Below are 17,821 nucleotides of genomic sequence, written 5' to 3'. Positions count from 1 at the left end.
CATGTTGTTCAAGGATGTAGTGAGCTTTCTGCCACCGTGGCTGCCCACTCCCAATCAGGGGTGGATTTGGGGAAGCCAATATGAACATGCCTTCAGAACCAGTGAGTAAAAAGAAGTGGGGGTTCACTCTTTCGTCCTTGACTAGTGTGAGCCTAGCAGGACTTAGGAAGCCTTGGATCCTCTGGCATAGACTCACACACACACACACAGATACTTCCGCCCCCTCACCTACTCCCTCAGTAGGGCTATTTTCCTTTGGGATGTACGACCGTGCCCCATACGAAGCTGCGAACGTGGGTGCGGAAATTTTCAAACAGCAAAGGAGCAGCTCCCTAGCTAAAGCGGAGGCAGTTTCCAGCATTCTGCCAGTGGAACTCTGAAATTTTTATTCCTTCTGGAATAATAATTATAATAATAATAAATAATAATATTAAAAATTCTTTCTTACCCGCCTCTCCATCCTGATCGAGGCGGGGAACAACCATAAGTATAACATGCATAAAATATTAATTAAAAACATAAAATAGTGTTAAAACTTCCTAAAAAACATACTAAAAACATACCAAAAGCATCCTGAAAGCATCCTAAAATTCCACTGGGTAGGCCTGCCGGAAGAGATCAGTCTTTATAGCTTTTTCGAATGCTAGTAGGCTGTTAAGTTGACGAGCCTCCTCCGGCAGGCCATTCCACAGTCTGGGAGCAGCAGAAGAGAAGGTCCTCTGGGTAACAGTTGTCAGCCTAACTTTGGCAGACTGAAGTGGATTCTTCCCAAAGGACCTGAGTGTGTGGGGTGGATTGTATGGGAGAAGGCGATCCCGCAGGTAACCTGGACCCAAACCATGTAGGGCTTTAAAGGTAATAACCAACACTTTATACTTCACCCAGAAACTAATTGGCAGCCAGTGAAGAAATTTTAAGACTGGAATAGATGAGATTTGTCCTTTTGATATGACAGTTGACATGGGGAATGAATCCCTTTGGTGGAATATATAAGACATTCAACGTTTGGGAGAAATTGGGCAAAGCGTGACTGAGCTGCAGCCTTTTAAAAATTCCGGCTGGAGAAGAAAAGGGCCTTTGTTTCGAGCCATTTATTCACGGGCCATTTTGTCTTGGTAAATTTGTAGGTTTATGAAACTATTTCAGAAATGCTGGAATTCCACTTCCGTCCGCCTTCAACTGTATTGGTGCGTTAATGGTTTTGCTGCAGTTTTAAAGCCGGAGAGTTTAAAATTTCCCACTTTACTCTTTGGAGAGAGATATTTGAGCAAGTTATTCTGCTAAAAGCCAAGGGAAATGGATGCGTCAGGACTTTTTGGAGCTGAAAGATTGAAGGAAAATGTAGAATTAAGAAGCCTATGATGCAATTGAGCAATTGACCCTGTCCAGGTGACATCCTAAGCGACAGTAGTTAAACATTTTGAGTTGAACTTAGCGTGCCGTGTGAACTTGGCTTAGTGTGATGTGAACAGAAGTTTATTTGTTTTATTTACTTATCCTTATTTTATGTGTAAAGACTTGTATTGATTTTGGAATTTGTATTTAATGTAATTTTTTAGAATCCAAGTTGGGTAATTTTGATCAAGTACAATCTTGCTTTTATTTTATTTTTTGTACATTTCATTTTAAATGCTAAGGCCTGTGGCTGATGCAAATAAAGGAATCTGAAACTTGAGCATAGTTGTGGGGGGGGGGGGATCTGTGAATCACATTGCAAGTTTGGAAATGTATGGAGTTAGAGGGCAGATTGCGTCTGAGTCTGTGTTTGGTCCGGAATGTGTGTATTGGGTAAATCCTGATCAAAAACGATCTGAAATGAATTTCTCATACATCCCTAGTAGTAGTGCACATCCTTTGCATGAGGAGGTCCAGGAAAACCACTGCCAGTCAGAGCATAGAATCATAGAATCATAGAATAGCAGAGTTGGAAGGGGCCTACAAGCAGCCCAGAGAGAAGGATGAAGAGAAGAGCAGCTGTTGCTCACGTGGGCAAGGTGGGGGGCAGAAGAGGGCTAAGTCAGTGGTTAATTAAGAGCAGAAGAACAGAAGAAGAGCCCTGATGCTGGATCAGACTGAGGGTCCATCTTGTCCAGCACTCTGTTCACACAGTGGCCAACCAGCCATAAGCTTCATCATAGAATCATAGAATAACAGAGTTGGAAGGGGCCTACAAGGCCATCAAGTCCAACCCCTGCTCAATGCAGGAATCCACCCTAAAGCATCCCTGACAGACGGTTGTCCAGCTGCCTCTTGAATGCCTCTAGTGTGGGAGAGCCCACAACCTCCCTAGGTAACTGGTTCCATTGTTATACTGCTCTTACAGTCAGGAAGTTTTTCCTGATGTCCAGCTGGAATCTGGCTTCCTTTAATTTGAGCCCGTTATTCCGTGTCCTGCACTCTGGGAGGATCGAGAAGAGATCCTGGCCCTCCTCTGTGGGACAACCTTTTAAGTATTTGAAGAGTGCTCTCATGTCTCCCCTCCATCTTCTCTTCTCCAGGCTAAACATGCCCAGTTCTTTCAGTCTCTCTTCATAGAGCTTTGTTTCCAGACCCCTGATCATCTTGGTTGCCCTCCTCTGAACACGCTCCAGCCATATCAAAGAGCCATATTTGAAACACACACACACATACACATAACCACAACCAAAATCCACAGTTGTTTGTGGTTTAAAAAAGCCACAGAAACATGGCTGATGGAGAAAATGGCTCCATAAATTGAATTTCAAGAAACAAATGCCCACGTCCAAATGAATAGGATCAGCAAGGGATGATATATACAGTAATTCAGAGACACCAGGTCTCTGTCAGTCACATGTAAGCAAAGCTGGAGACAAATCAGATCCAGCTGTTGCAAAAAATTGAAGGTAAACGCCTTTGTAATGGATGGCCAATAGTGCAAGCATACAGGAATGGCAGGCCACGTCCAGTTCTTCTCAGCATCTCCTGTTAGGGTAGCAGGGCTGGAAAAGGCCTCTGCCGCCTGAGATTTTGGAGAGTTTTGCTCCTTCAGGCTAGCCATTGCTTGGGCAGATGGCCCATAGTGTAGCTCAGTATGAAGGAGGTCATTGTCATAATTTCCCCCCTGTCCACTCTTGTGGTGATGTAGGAACGCCAAGTAGCTGTGGTTTGTTGGCCAAGGATGCTTCCAGTCAAGGATTTTTTTATTATTATGTAATCACCCTGCCTTGTTCACGGAATTGTGTAGGGGGTGTCCAGATGATGACATCTCCCATTTGTAACCCTCTTGCGGTTTTCCATCATCTTTTTTCTTACAGCAGAAAATACGTTAGAGAGGGCGGGGGGGGGGGGGGAACAGAATAGCTGCACAGTGTCTTTTGGTCAGTAGCATTAGGTGCCGGCCATTTGGGAGCACCCCAAATCTAATACTTTCCCACCATAGCACCCTTGTAGGCTTGTGGTTTTCTTCATTTTGTCTCCGTGTTCTGGTAGTTCACTTCTGGGAAGCCTTAGGCCACGTGTGCTCTAGACATCGTATTTTGGGAGGGAAAGACAGGAAGACGTTATGCCTCTTTGTGGAGTTTTCCACTCGCAAAAATCAACAGAAGAATTGCAGCCAACCTGCCCTGAAAGAAAGACTGTAACAGAGGGGCAGGCTGGGCGGTAATGTAGGGGGGAACCCTTCCACCCGACAGTCTACCTATGAGTAACTAGACAGTTTTGATTCTAAACACCATGCTTGTAGTCCTAATTGCTATGCCATCTTGGAAACTTCACAAGTTATCTGTTTCTGCCTTCTCCAGAGTGGACACAGTGGTCCCAGCCCTGCCTCAAATGCACCTTTATTCAGACCAGAGGATGAGCTGGAACACTTGACCAAGAAGATGCTGTATGACATGGAAAATCCTCCTTCAGCAGAGTACTTTGGTGAGTACCAGGTTGTTACTTGCTCTTCCGGTTCTACAGGTAAATGGTGCATCATGGAGAAACAATAGTGTAGCTTCCAAATCGCGTGAGGTACTAGTTCCTCTCTCTTCGGCCCTGGTTAGGCCTCATCCTGAGTATTGCGTCCAGTTCTGGGCTCCACAATTCAAGAAGGACTCAGACAAGCTGGAGCGTGTTCAGAAGAGGGCAACCAGGATGATCAGGGGTCTGGAAACAAAGCCCTATGAGGAGAGACTGAAACAGCTGGGCATGTTTAGCCTGAAGAAGAGATTGAGGGGAGACAGGGTAGCACTCTTCAAAAACTTGAAAGTTTGTCACACAGAGGAGGGCCAGGATCTCTTCTCGATCCTCCCAGAGTGCAGGACACGGAATAACGGGCTCAAGTTACAGGAAGCCAGATTCCAGCTGGACATCAGGAAAAACTTCCTGACTGTTAGAGCAGTACGACAATGGAATCAGTTACCTAGGGAGGTGGTGGGCTCTCCCACACTGGAGGCCTTCAAGAGGCAGCTGGACAACCATCTGTCAGGGATGCTTTAGGGTGGATTCCTGCATTGAGCAGGGGGTTGGACTCGATGGCCTTGTAGGCCCCTTCCAACTCTGCTATTCTATGATTCTATGATTCTGTGTTCTCACCTGGCTGACGCACTGGGCCAGCTTCCCCCAACCTGATGCTCCCCAGATGTGTGTTGGGCCAAAACTCTCTGAGCAACCCTCAGCCAGCTCTGGGAGCCCAACCAGGTTGAGGAAGGCTGCACTTGGCCCTGACTGAGAGAGAGAGAGAGGGGGGGGGGGAATGGGGCCAAGAACATTGACTCTAATTTGCATTAAACATTTTCTGCTAGGGGATTCAATGCCATGGTAATCGTAGCAGGCCAGATAGCCGCCCGCTAATCATATCATTAGGTCAGATTTAGAAAGCCGCATCGCAGCATATTAAAAGTCAGTTGAGAGCAGATAGGTTTTGAATGGAGGGATCTAATTAACCTTGCTGGAAGGCTTCAAGGCATTGTATTAAGTCATGAAAATAATTTGGTGCAAATAATTGCATCTGAAAAGCCAGGCTGGCTTGGTAAAGGTCATTCAACGGTTCTCTTAGTAGTCTTTGCTTACATGGCAGCGCTGCTCCTGCCCAGGACTTCGGTTTCGTTCAGCTCACGGTCTGGGATACCGCTGCGTTTGAGAGATTCGGTTGTAAGACGCACTTGTTCCTCTGGGGCAGCTGCACATGCTGTTATTGCTGCAGGAAGTGCTGGTGACTGGCATTTCCTGCAGCAAAACACACGGCACCTGGATACGATGGTTGCTTCCAGGAAACCCAAGTGGTCCGTGGTTCCAGACATGTGCGCATGTTTTTAGAGATGTGTATGCATGTGTGTTGCATCATCCTAATGTCTGGCATATCCAAGTGACCAGGATGGAGGGAGATAAACTATTTGTGAGAGTAGTATAGTCCAGGCTGTCATGTCTAGCCCTGCTCCCCCTGGGTTGGAAGAAGGTGTTTCAGGTGATCAATCAGAATCAGATTCTGAAGTAGAGGAATCGGTGCCAGAAACAGGCCAGCCTGTACCAGTGGGGGAGGAAGCTCTCACAGGCTCTTCACCAGCTGGTGGTGAACCCTCTCCAGAGCTTATCTCCTCAAGGGCAAATAATACACAATGGGAAGCCAACACTCTTCTGAAGGAGAGAGCACAGACAGGTTAGCTGATCCTAGAGTATGACACAGACTAAAACGGGTGGAGCGAAAGGAAGGCGTGAGAAAGTCAGCCCGGCTGGCATCCCATCAGAAGCTGCCCCAGAACTAGTCTCTCTGAAGTTAACGCATCTTGGGACAGGGCTTTCCATTCTTCTTGAAAGGGCAATTGTCTGGCTTAGTTTGCATAGTTTTGCCTAGGGAAAAAGTTCCTAGAGATTAGACTCTCTTCTGGTGGGAAGAGATGTTTATTGCTTGAATAAAGCTTTGTGGATTACTTAGCAGGCCTCGTTATTGTCTCCCAAGAAGGCGGGAGGTTTGGAGAAATGCGACACCTGCCTGGGATGGTACCACCTCAGAAATGCAAATGCTGGGGACTGCTTGTTCAAAACCAAATTCCCCGTACACTTGCTAAACTAGTGTACATTGGTGAGAAGTCTTTGTCTGCTCCCTCGTTTGCTAACATGGTAGCACATGGAAAGAGATTTTATTGAAGGGGCACGTTCAGGGCAGCCTTAATCCAGGCCTTCCCTCAGGGGGTTGGAACGCACATGTGGCATGCGCACATTGGCCTATCCTTTGGTGCGTAGGGCAGTAGCACCAATTGGCCATTGGAAGGATGTCCACCATTTTGTATCTCCCACAATGCCCCAGGCCTGTAATCATTCCAGGGCATTGTGTGCGTGTGATGGTTTTGACCTATAAAGCCTTACACGGCTTGGGACCACAACACCTGACGGAATGCCTCTCCTGACGTGAATATACCCGGTCAGTACGTTCAACATCTAAGGTCCTCCTCCGGATGCCTACTCCAAGAGAGGCTCGGAGTGTGGCAACAAGGGACAGGGCCTTTTCGTTGGTGGCCCCCAGACTATGGAACGATCTCCCTGACGAGGCTCGCCTGGCACCAACGCTGTTATCTTTCCAGTGCCAGGTTAAGAGTTTCCTCTTTGCCCAGGCATATGGCGGCACATCTTAATCACCCACATGTTTAGTTTTTTAATGGTTTTTTAAAAATGGTTTTTAATGGGGGGGTTTTAATGGTTTTTAATGCTTTATGTGTGTATGTTCTGTGTTTTTGAATTTTAAATTTTGTATACTCGTTTTTATCTTAATTTTAGAATTTCTGTAAACCGCCCAGAGAGCCCTGGCTATGGGAGCGGTATATAAGTGTAATAAATAAATAAAGAAATAATGGTGTGAGTGGTAGATCAGCTGCCACACAGAAAAATGGTGGGTGATAACATTCAAAGAACATTCTGCAAAATGGCCTCTCTTTTGCAGGGACTGAGCAAAAAAGAAAATTTTCTGATATTTCTAAGGTCTTCTTACAAAGGTTGGCCCAGCTCTCGGCGTACCTGTCATAGCTCGCTTGCGTCACATCTTGCTGGTTTCGAAAGAGCTTCACTGGTTGCCCCCACAGTTCAAAGTGCTAATGTTTACTTTTAAATGGAACCCGGGAACACCTGAAGGAGCTCTTACACCCATATTTTAAGATCGTCTGCAGACCTCCTTTTGCCGTGGGCCACCTGCTTCAGCGGTCAGGTGGATTCCATCTAAAGAGAGGACTCTTTTCTCTCTAGCGCCCCAATTATAGATGCCAGGCAAAACCCTGCTTTATTTACCCAGACATTTTAAGTATGGCTTTTTAAAGGGTTCCCCCCCTCCTTTGGTTAGTACTTTAATTGCTGTATTGCTTTTCACTGCCATGGAATCTGGGGGTCACAGATCATAGAATCATAGAATAGCAGAGTTGGAAGGGGCCTGCAAGGCCATCGAGTCCAACCCCCTGATGTGCACCTCTCCAAAGCATTTGCACCTCTCCAAATGTTGCTGGACTGCAACTCTCATTAGCACCAGCCAGCACAGCTGCTAGTGGGGGTGATGGGAGATGTAGTCCAATAACAACTTTTCCCATAGAATCATAGAATCATAGAATAGCAGAGTTGGAAGGGGCCTACAGGGCCATCGAGTCCAACCCCCTGATCAATGCAGGAATCCACCCTAAAGCATCCCTGACAGATGGTTGTCCAGCTGCCTCTTGAAGGCCCGTAATGTGGGAGAGCCCACAACCTCCCTAGGTAACTGATCTTTAAGGTTGAGGGGAGTAGCAGAGGTTGGAATCTTAGAGAAGGAATAGTGAAGGCAAAGGTGGTTCAAAAAACAAAGTGGTTCAAATATCCTACCTTCAATTTTTCAAGCATTCCACTTGAACACTCAAAAAGGAGTTTTGGAATGACGCACCCATATTTTCAATTATGGATGGACAAATCTGCCCATTTCAGTTTCCCTTTGTTTCTCATTTTTCCCCAATCATGTTTGGTCCATCACAAACTTTGAGAATATCTCTAGCCTTTTGTTGTGAATTAGGGTTTTGTTTAATGTTTGTATGAAAATTCATAAGCATTTTTTGTGTCCATTTCTCCTAAGCTTTGCATGCTTTTTAGTTAACGTACACTTTTTTTTGCAAGCAATGGTCCAAATACAATGCATTTTTAATGTTAGTTCTCCTAAATTACACATGTTTGTATGCATATTTCGACTGGAGAACTCCATTGAAAAACTTCAGAGAAGTGCAAATTTCAAAGGATCACCGCCTTTTGATTCGCCTAATGGCTCAAAAGTGAAAGATTAGGTAAATCGACATTAAAATGCAAACTGAACAAATGCCCCAACCCACATCCCTACTTTTGTTTGGTGTCCTTCTCATGGGGGACTGTCACATTTAAAGAGAACATAAGAACATCAGAAGAGCCCTGATGCTGGATCAGACCAAGGGTCCATCTAGTCCAGCACTCTGTTCACACAGTGGCCAATCAGCCATTGGCCAGGGATGAACAAGCAGGACATGGTGCAACAGCACCCTCCCACCCATGTTCCCCAGCAACACCCATGTTCCCCATGTTCCCCAGCAACTTACTGCCTCTGATACTGGAGGGAGCACAGAACCATCAGGGCTAATAGCCACGGATAGCCTTCTCCTCCAGGAATTTATCCAACCCCCTTTTAAAGCCATCCAAATGGGTGGCCGTCACAGCATCCTGTGGTAGTGAGTTCCATAATTTAACTATGTGCTGTATAAGAAACCCTTAGCCACTTAATATGTCTTTCGGCTCCAAGCGCTCTTTGCCCAAACATGATTGAGGGGAGACATGATAGCACTCTTCAAATACTTAAATGGTTGTCACGCAGAGGAGGGCCAGGATCTCTTCTCGATCCTCCCAGAGTGCAGGACACAGAATAACGGGCTCAAGTTAAAGGAAGCTAGATTACAGCTGGACATCAGGAAAAACTTCCTGACTGTTAGAGCGGTACGGCAATGGACGCAACGACCTAGGGAGGTGGTGGGCTCTTCCACACTCGAGGCCTTCAAGAGGCAGCTGGACAACCATCTGTCAGGGATGCTTTAGGGTGGATTCCTGCATTGAGCAGGGGGCTGGACTCGGTGGCCTTGTAGGCCTCTTCCAACTCTGCTGTTCTATGATTCTATGGTTCTATGACTTTAATGGTGGGCAAAAGGGTGCTGTTCACACTACCGAGTCCCATGCCTTTCCAGGCTGCCCATACCCTCTTGGGCCGTCCCTGCCCTATGCCCGAGCGGGTTGGGGGGTGAGTTCAGAAGCGGGGCTTCCTCATCAAGCGTGTCTCCCACTGGCCTGTGTCGCTGAAACTTAGCTTGATGGAAACAAGCTGTGACGCTCTCGGACTTGAGGGAATAGAATGCGAGCCAATAAACATTAGAAAAGGAAACTGCATAAACCCGTTGAACTGTCAGCACTGGACTGTGTTTTACTTAAGAAGCTGACAATGAGTTTCTGGGCACGGAGGTGTGTGGCGAGGTTCGAGCAGATTGCCAGTTTACTGAAAGACGAGTTCAGGTCTGCAAGGGGCAGGGGAATATCCTGTGCCGAAAAACAGCCAGTAGGGCCCTTTCTACACCTAAGGATGTAGAGGAGGGGGGAAGGGGGAGGATCATGGGCTTAACTGCTTCCGCGATCCTCCCTGGGCATCCAAACGGAAGCACGACATCCTGGGAGGGAAGAGGGCCGTCGCGCCTGTTGCGCCCGCCATTTTGTTTTTAAGGCAGGAGCCGGGAGTGCAATTGCACTCCAGCGAAAAGCGAGTAAAAACAAAATAAGAAAAGCCCCGATCCCGATCCCCCCTTGATGTCCCTGGACTCCCCCTGGCCTGCCTCCTTGCCTCTGCTGACCGGGGAGGGAAGAAGCCGGGACAGGTGCCCACTAGGGATGTGCTCCGCTTCTCCTCGGACCGGAGAAGCAGGAGCGGATCGAGGGGCTTCGCCTCCGCTTAAGGCGGAGGCGAAGAGGATCGGGGGAGCCGTGGAGCATTGCGGAGCGGATTGAGGTGAAGGCGGATCCTTCGCCTCAATCCGGAGCTCTGCAAAAAAGGTAAGGGGGGTTTACTTGGCCCTGCCACTGTCGCTGCCGCCTGTGCGGCGACGGCAGCAGAACCAGGTAAGGGGGTAAGGGGGAGGGGGGTCTTACCTGCATCCGTCCGCGGTCCTGCGGCTGCTTCAATGGAGCCCGAGGACTCAAACAGGAAGACTAGGCCGCAGTTGCGGCCTAGTCTTCCTGTTTGAGTCTTCGGGCTCCGTTGAAGCAGCCGCGGGTCCACGGACAGATGCAGGTAAGGGGGAGGAGGGAGGGGGGCCTTACCTGGCGCCACTCCCCGCCACTGCGGAGCTCCGATTCAGAGCCGGAGCTCTGCAGCGGAGCAGAGCGGCCCCTAGGCGGATCGAGGCGGGGCGGAGCGGGGCAGAGCGCGAAGGGGATCGGGGGGGGTCCGTGTATACCCCTAGTGCCCACACCACCTGCGGTCCTCAGGGTTGTCCTGGGACTGTGGGTAAAACTGGGATTATCAAGGTCTCAGTTATCCCGGGAAAATGGAGGGGTCATCCCTGCCTGCTCCCGGGATCACCTGTGCGTCATTTGGACGCACAGGGAGAACCCAGGGACAACCCTGGGATAAAAAGGCTGGTGTAGAGACCCAGCCTAGGTCTACCATGGAGGTTACATGGGAAACATCACTTAGGATGTGTCCACATCACACATCGACTCACTTTCATTTGGTGTTGCATCACTTCCAAGCAGGAGGAATCAAGGAGCCTACAAAGTATAGATGAGAAAGTCAGCGAGACTCCCGCTCGTTGGAAACTTGGAAATGTGCAGTCTTCGTTCTGGATGGTGCAAACTGAGTAAATCCTGATCAAAAATGGATCTGAAACTTTTTATTTCTCTGATGCCTGTAAATTCCCCCAGTGGAAGCTAAGAGGGTGCTGCGTTTCTCAGAGTTTTTCACCCATCTGTAGAGGACACATGTGTGTCTTCAAAGCCGGCTCTCTCTCCTGTTCGCTTCCAATAGCAGCATCTGGAGACACCGAGAAGGGGTGTCCGTGCTTCCCATGAGATTTGGAATTCTCCTTCAGGGCACCCAACAATGCCCTGCAACAGACCTGAATCCAATTTCACCTAAAGCAGAATTTGAGCTGGATGCCCCCCCACCCCACCCCTAGTTTGGGCGTAAAACGCCAGGAGGAGCTTTGAGAGAAGTTGTTTCCGGCAACTATCAAGGCGGGCGAAATCCTCCGAGCTGCTTCAGACATTCCTACCCTGAAGCCACGGCAGACTTGAGCCGAGATCCAACTGACTACACAACTGGCTCATGTGTACCCAAGGGAGCGCCGGGCTTCTGTTCTTCAAACAGCTGCCCCCTCCGGCTGCGTGGCAAACTCCGTTTGAAGTAGAAGAGACTTTCAAAACCAGGTTAGGTTGCAGTATTGGGTCGGCTGTTCAAAGGGAATAGAAAGGATTTTTAAAAAATTCTCGGGGATCCTGGTCTTTGTTACTTTCCTTTTCCGAATAGGGCAGATGACGCATCTTAAAGACATGGCCATTTCTAAGGACGCAAGGGCTGCCCTGCTGGATCAGGCCAAGGCCTTTCTGCATTCTCCTTCCCACAGTGAATAACCGGAGGAGGCCGCAAGCAAGCAAGGCATAAAGTCCTAGTACAAAGTGGAGAGAGAGAAAGAGAAAGAGAGACAGAGAGAGACGCTACAGGAAGAAGCCGTGACCATATAATGCTGCCTGCCTTCGATATACTGAGTCAGGTCACTGGGTGCCTCCGGCCTAGTGTTACCTGTCCTTGGGTGGTGGTAGCAGTCCACATTCCTTCCAAGCCCTGTTACCTGAGCACCTTCTAACTGGGGGAAATCCTGGAGAATGAACCTGGGTCACTTTGCATGCAATGCAGGGGACTCTGCAACTGACCTAAGGATCGTCCCTGACGTTGTTCTGAAAGTATTGTGTATTGCGTCCACTTGTGGGCACCACACTTCGAGAAGGACGCAGACAAGCTGGAGCGTGTTCAGAGGAGGGCAACCAGGGTGATCAGGGGTCTGGAAACAAAGCCCTATGAAGAGAGACTGAAAGAACTGGGCAGGTTTATCCTGGAGAAGAGAAGGCTGAGGGGAGACATGAGAGCACTCTTCAGATACTTGAAAGGTTGTCACACAGAGGAGGGCCAGGATCTCTTCTCGATCCTCCCAGAGTGCAGGACACAGAATAATGGGCTTAAGCTACAGGAAGCCAGATTCTGGCTGGACATCAGGAAAAACTCCCTGACTATTAGAGCAGTATGACAAAGGAACCAGTTACCTAGGGAGGTTGTGGGCTCTCCCACACTAGAGGCCTTCAAGAGGCAGCTGGACAACCACCTGTCAGGGATGCTTTAAGGTGGATTCCCGCATTGAGCAGGGGTTTGGACTCTATGGCCTTATAGGCCCCTTCCAACTCTACAACACTATGATTCTATGATTCTATTGGAATGAGGCATCTCATTTTGCCCAGCTTACATCAGTGCAGGCCTGGGTCGAAATGTCTCTTTCTTGCCTTCAGCTCCGTATTGTCTTCTCACGTGTAAAGTTGAAGTCTGGCTGCAAAAGCGTCCTTTCCCTATGGAGCGTGCCGAAGGGGAAACAATTCAGACAACAAAAACCCAGGAAAATCAAGAAAGAGCAGACAAGGAGTGTGCCCAACCATCTGACTCGACAATCTCCGGAGGGATTAATCGGATGTATCTGCTGCTGGAATGTGCCACCACACTCAGAAATCTAGATAATGTGCCCTTGCTATGAAAAAGGACAATTCGGCATAGAAATTGGTTGTTTTTCAGTCTGACAATCATCTTCGTCGTTGGGAGGAAGGACGTGCTTCCGTCTGGCGCTCATTGTTCTTTGCACTTAGTCTCTCTTTCTCCATCCCGCCCACCCACCCCTTTTCCTTTGAGAAGCAGAGGATGCCTTTTAGCCGCGTGTTTTCACAGATAATTCTTAAATGGCACAGGGAGTAGTGGCTGAGGCATTCCGGAAGGCCCAATGCAATGAGAAACATTAGCAGTCTGGTGCATTCTCCGTGTCTGTGCAAGACACGGAATAACGGGCTCAACTTAAAGGAAGCCAGATTCCAGCTGGACATCAGGAAAAACTTCCTGACTGTTAGAGCAGTACAACAGTGGAACCGATTACCTAGGGAGGTTGTGGGCTCTTCTCCCACACCAGAGGCCTTCAAGAGGCAGCTGGAAAACCATCTGTCAGGGATGCTTTAGGTTGGATTCCTGCATTGAGCAGGGGGGTGGACTCAATGGCCTTGTAGGCCCCTTCCAACTCTACTATTCTATGATTCTATGATTCCTTGTGGGAGTGCTTGGATCAAGTACTCACACACACCCCTCAAAAAATAATAATGCTACAGCTGAATTATTTGGAAATGAATGGGGCAAACGTTCCTCCTCTGTAAATCACCCCCTTGTGTGTCAACATCACTGCCCATATGGACACCTGAAAATGGTCCGGGACCAGGAGCTGGTCAGCAACCAAACTGGGTAGGAACATGATTGCTGGTAGCCCAGAGGCTGGCAACTGAGTCTGTTCAGTTGTCCTTGAGGTGCTCGGCCTTGGTCTGGGCTGGGCCACTTCAGACTGCAAGGGTGTGGGTGGGTGAGGGGGTTTGCATCATGTGATGGGATGCTCATCTCAGGCAGCCTCTTGCTCCCCGCAAAGAGGAAATTTGCATGTCGAGCAGAGAAGAGTTTTAGCCTGGCCATCTTCTTGATGTGGTAGAACTTGGACCTTGGAATGGTTGTAGATCACAAGCTGAATATGAGCCAACTGTGCGATATGGCTGCAAGAAAGGCAAATGCTATTTTGGGCTGCATTAATATAAGTATAGCTTCCAAATCACGGGAGGTACTGGTTTCTTTCTATTTGGCCCTGGTTAGGCCTCATCTAGAGTATTGCGTCCAGTTCCGGGCTCCACAATTCAAGAAGGATGCAGACAAGCTGGAGCGTGTTCAGAGGAGGGCAACCAGGATGATCAGGGGTCTGGAAACAAAGCCCTATGAAGGGAGACTGAAAGAACTGGGCATGTTTAGCCTGGAGAACAAAAGATTGTGGGGAGACATGATAGCACTCTTCAAATACATTGAGCAGGGGGTTGGACTCGATGGCCTTGTAGGCCCCTTCCAACTCTTCTATTCTATGATTCTATGATTCTAATGATTAACCAGGGTTGTAGAAGAAATAATTACACCTGGGTTCCTTAGGCTTTAGACAATAGTTCTTTATAGAGCTGAATGTGGTTTGAGAGAGAGGCATCTTTTCCTATGGCATACCCACACTTTCCTTTTCCATGATGTCTCTGATAAAACAGGTCTTGCAGGTTTGTGGAACAATACAAAATCCTGCCAAACTTGTTTACTGGAGCCAAATGTCCACGCCACACGTTCTGGCTCTTATTGAACTTTGGGCCTCCTTACCATGAAATGAGAAACGTCACCACTGTGGAGACCTTCCAACTCCACTCGAAGGCTTGACTTCTAAGAGCACATTGCGTATTTTAAATATACAATAATAATATTTTTTGTAAATCCAGCTCTATTGGGGGAGGAGGAGGCTCCATCTTTTACATTGTCCCAAATATTCTTATCCCTGGCTATCAAAGGGCCATCTTGAGACCTTAAAACATTAAGAACATCAGAAGTACCCTGATGCTGGATCAGACCCAGGGTCCATCTAGTCCAGCACTCTGTTCACACAAGGGCCAACCAGCCATCGGCCAGGGACCCACAAAGCAGGACATGGTGCAACAACACTCTCCCACCCATGTTCCCCAGCAAATGATGCACACAGGCTTACTGCCTCGGATACTGAAGATAGCACATTTTGGTCTTAGATGGCCCTTCTACTGGAAGGGAAACCCATAACCCCTTTTGTAAACGGCCCAGAGGGCTTGCTTGCTTGCTTGCTTATGTTTATATACCGCAGCTATGGGGCAGTATATAAATGTAATAAATAAATAAACATCATGTGTGTTGGAGAATAAATCTGCAGTGGGCTAGGAGAGGCAGAGTGCAGGACACGGAATAATGGGCTCAAGTTACAGGAAGCCAGATTCTGGCTGGACATCAGGAAAAACTTCCTGACGGTTAGAGCAGTCCGACAATGGAACCAGTTACCTAGGGAGGTGGTGGGCTCTCCCACACTAGAGGGCTTCAAGAGGCAGCTGGACAGCCATCTGTCAGGGATGCTTTAGGGTGGATTCCTGCCTTGAGCAGGGGGTTGGACTCGATGGCCTTGTAGGCCCCTTCCAACTCTGCTATTCTATGATTCAAAGGGCCGAGAACGGAAACCTCGTTAGATTGTTGACTTACGTTCAACATTGTCCTAGAAATGCTGTTTTGTCATCAATATTTCTTCATTAGGAATAATGATTTTTCCACATGCCGTGCCAGTGGGTTCCCGACCGTCCAAAAGCCGGATGTGTCATGAATCTCTAAAGCGCATTTACTGGAGGGACTCTGAAAGGGGTGACAATTAGAAGAATAGCAACTGGCGGCGAGGCGGGGATGGGTACGGTGTTGTGGCAGGCGCGGCGGTGATTGATGGAACCTGCGGGAGCCCTTGGGTGGATGTTTCAGTCCAATGTATTTACATAAGAAAGCCATTGCGTTGCAGCTCCAGAAAGACGGCGCGTTCTGCTTCCTTCGCTCTTCGTCGTGTATCGCTTTGCAGCAAGAGCGAGGCTCCGGGGCAAAGCCGCGCGGCCATCCGGCAGGTGTCTCACTGCAGTCCAAAGAGATGGGGAGCCGCCACCCACCCCCCACGTTGCCTACTTAATGTTGGAGCAGCCATTCATTCCAGTGCCTAGCCCGACCTATCCCTCAGGCTCAAGGCGAGTGACAACACTCTAAAGGCTTAAACGCGGGAGAAGCGAGGCAAGTGAATTGTTACCCAGTTTCAAGGGGCTGGAGACGAGCCCTGTTTGATATGCAAACACACCTGGGAAAGGGAAGAGGTGCAAACAGTCCCGGTCACCACACCTGAGAAAGGATATTATGGAGCTGGGAAAAGTGCAGCAAAGGGCAACTCAAATGATGAAGAGGCTGGAGCATCTCCCCTAGGAGGGAAGGTGACAACAACTGGGATTGTTTAGCTTGGAGGAGAGGAGGCTGAGGGGGGGCATGACAGAGGTGTACATTGATGGTGCTATATAAAATAATAATAATAATAATAATAATAATAATAATAATAATAATAATAATAATAATAATACAAAATGATGCACAGTGTGGAGAACGTGGAGAGGGAGACATTTTCTCCCTCTCTCCAAATACTAGAACCCAAAGGGGTCATCCCATGAAGCTCATTGGTGGGAGATCCAGGACAAATAACAGGAAGTCCTTCTTCACACAGTGCAGACTTAAATTATGGAACTCACTACCACATGCAATGGCCACCAATTTGGATGGCTTTAAAGGGGGGTTGGATAAATTCCTGGAAGAGAAGGCTATCCATGGCTACTAGCCCTGATGGTTGTGTGCTATCTCCAGTATTCGAGGCAGTAAGCCTGTGTGCACCAGTTGCTGGGGAACATGGGCGGGAGGGTGCTGTTGCACCATGTCCTGCTTGTTCATTCGGCCCTGGTTAGGCCTCATCTAGAGTATTGCGTCCAGTTCTGGACTCCACAATTCAAGAAGGATGCAGACATGCTGGAGCGTGTTCAGAGGAGGGCGACCAGGATGATCAGGGGTCTGGAAACAAAGCCCTATGAAGAGAGACTGAAAGAACTGGGCCTGTTTAGCCTGGAGAAGAGAAGATTGAGGGGAGACATGAGAGCACTCTTCAAATAGTTAAGAGGTTGTCACACAAAGGAGGGCCAGGATCTCTTCTCGATCCTCTCAGAGTGCAGGACACGGAATAATGGGCTCAAATTAAAGGAAGCCAGATTCCAGCTGGACATCAGGAAAAACTTCCTGACTGTTGGAGCAGTACAACAATGGAACCCGTTACCTAGGGAGGTTGTGGGCTCTTCCACACTGGAGGCCTTCAAGAGGCAGCTGGACAACCCTCTGTCAGGGATGCTTTAGGGTGGATTCCTGCATTGAGCAGGGGGTTGAACTCGATGGCTTTAGAGGCCCCTTCCAACTCTGTTATTCTATGATTCTATGATGAAGCTTATGGCTGGTTGGCCACTGTGTGAACAGAGTGCTGGACTAGATGGACCCTCAGTCTGATCCAGCACCAGGGCTCTTCTTCTGTTCTTCTGCTCTTAATTAACCACTGACTTAGCCCTCTTCTGCCCCCCACCTTGCCCACGTGAGCAACAGCTGCTCTTCTCTTCATCCTTCTCTCTGGGCTGCTACAAGACTCTTTCTCCAAGTCCAAAAGGCAGCCACAAGGCCGTTGTTTTCCAGTAACGAGACAGATCTTTTTGAACTATTACAGCCAAGATGGTTGCTGAAAGCAAGGGCAGGCTGTGTTTCTCCATCAGTATTACGAGCCAACATGTTTTCTGCATGGCCCATGTGAAGAAATCATTGCAGCTCACTTCATTGGCCTGCAGACAATTGCACTTTAGAGACTTCAATGTGGTTGGAAGGAGGCCATCCTTTCCAATGGCATCTGCAAACTTTTCATTTGTCTCACTGTCGCTGCTGGTAAAACAGGTCTTGCAGGTTTGTGAAACAATACAAAATCCTGCCAAACCTGAGTACTAGAGCCAAATGTGTTGTCCACATCCCAAGCAGTGGTGCCTTTTGAAAACTTTGTTCAGCTATAGTAGATAGGCTATTGCCTGTCTGCAGCTTTAAGATCCTTCCCTCCAAAGCTGGAACAAACTGGTAAGGAAGGGGTATCTGGTCACTCAGGGC

At 48.4% G+C, this 17,821-nt stretch overlaps 1 protein-coding gene across 3 annotated transcripts in view; it reads left to right on the top strand.

Moving 5' to 3' along the window:
* LPP (LIM domain containing preferred translocation partner in lipoma) overlaps positions 1–17,821 on the top strand; it is a 378,416-nt gene that overhangs the window by 314,159 nt on the left and 46,436 nt on the right. For all 3 annotated transcript variants that reach the window (XM_063131781.1, XM_063131780.1, XM_063131782.1), the window contains one exon: positions 3,762–3,885. In XM_063131781.1, coding sequence (XP_062987851.1) covers positions 3,762–3,885 — 124 coding nt within the window. The remainder of the gene's footprint in view (positions 1–3,761; positions 3,886–17,821) is intronic.

The sequence above is a fragment of the Elgaria multicarinata genome, chromosome 8 (genome assembly GCF_023053635.1).
Source record: "Elgaria multicarinata webbii isolate HBS135686 ecotype San Diego chromosome 8, rElgMul1.1.pri, whole genome shotgun sequence".
Taxonomy (NCBI): Eukaryota; Metazoa; Chordata; class Lepidosauria; order Squamata; family Anguidae; genus Elgaria; species Elgaria multicarinata.
Note: the sequence above shows the minus strand (reverse complement) of the source record. Positions and strands in the feature narration are given on the sequence as shown.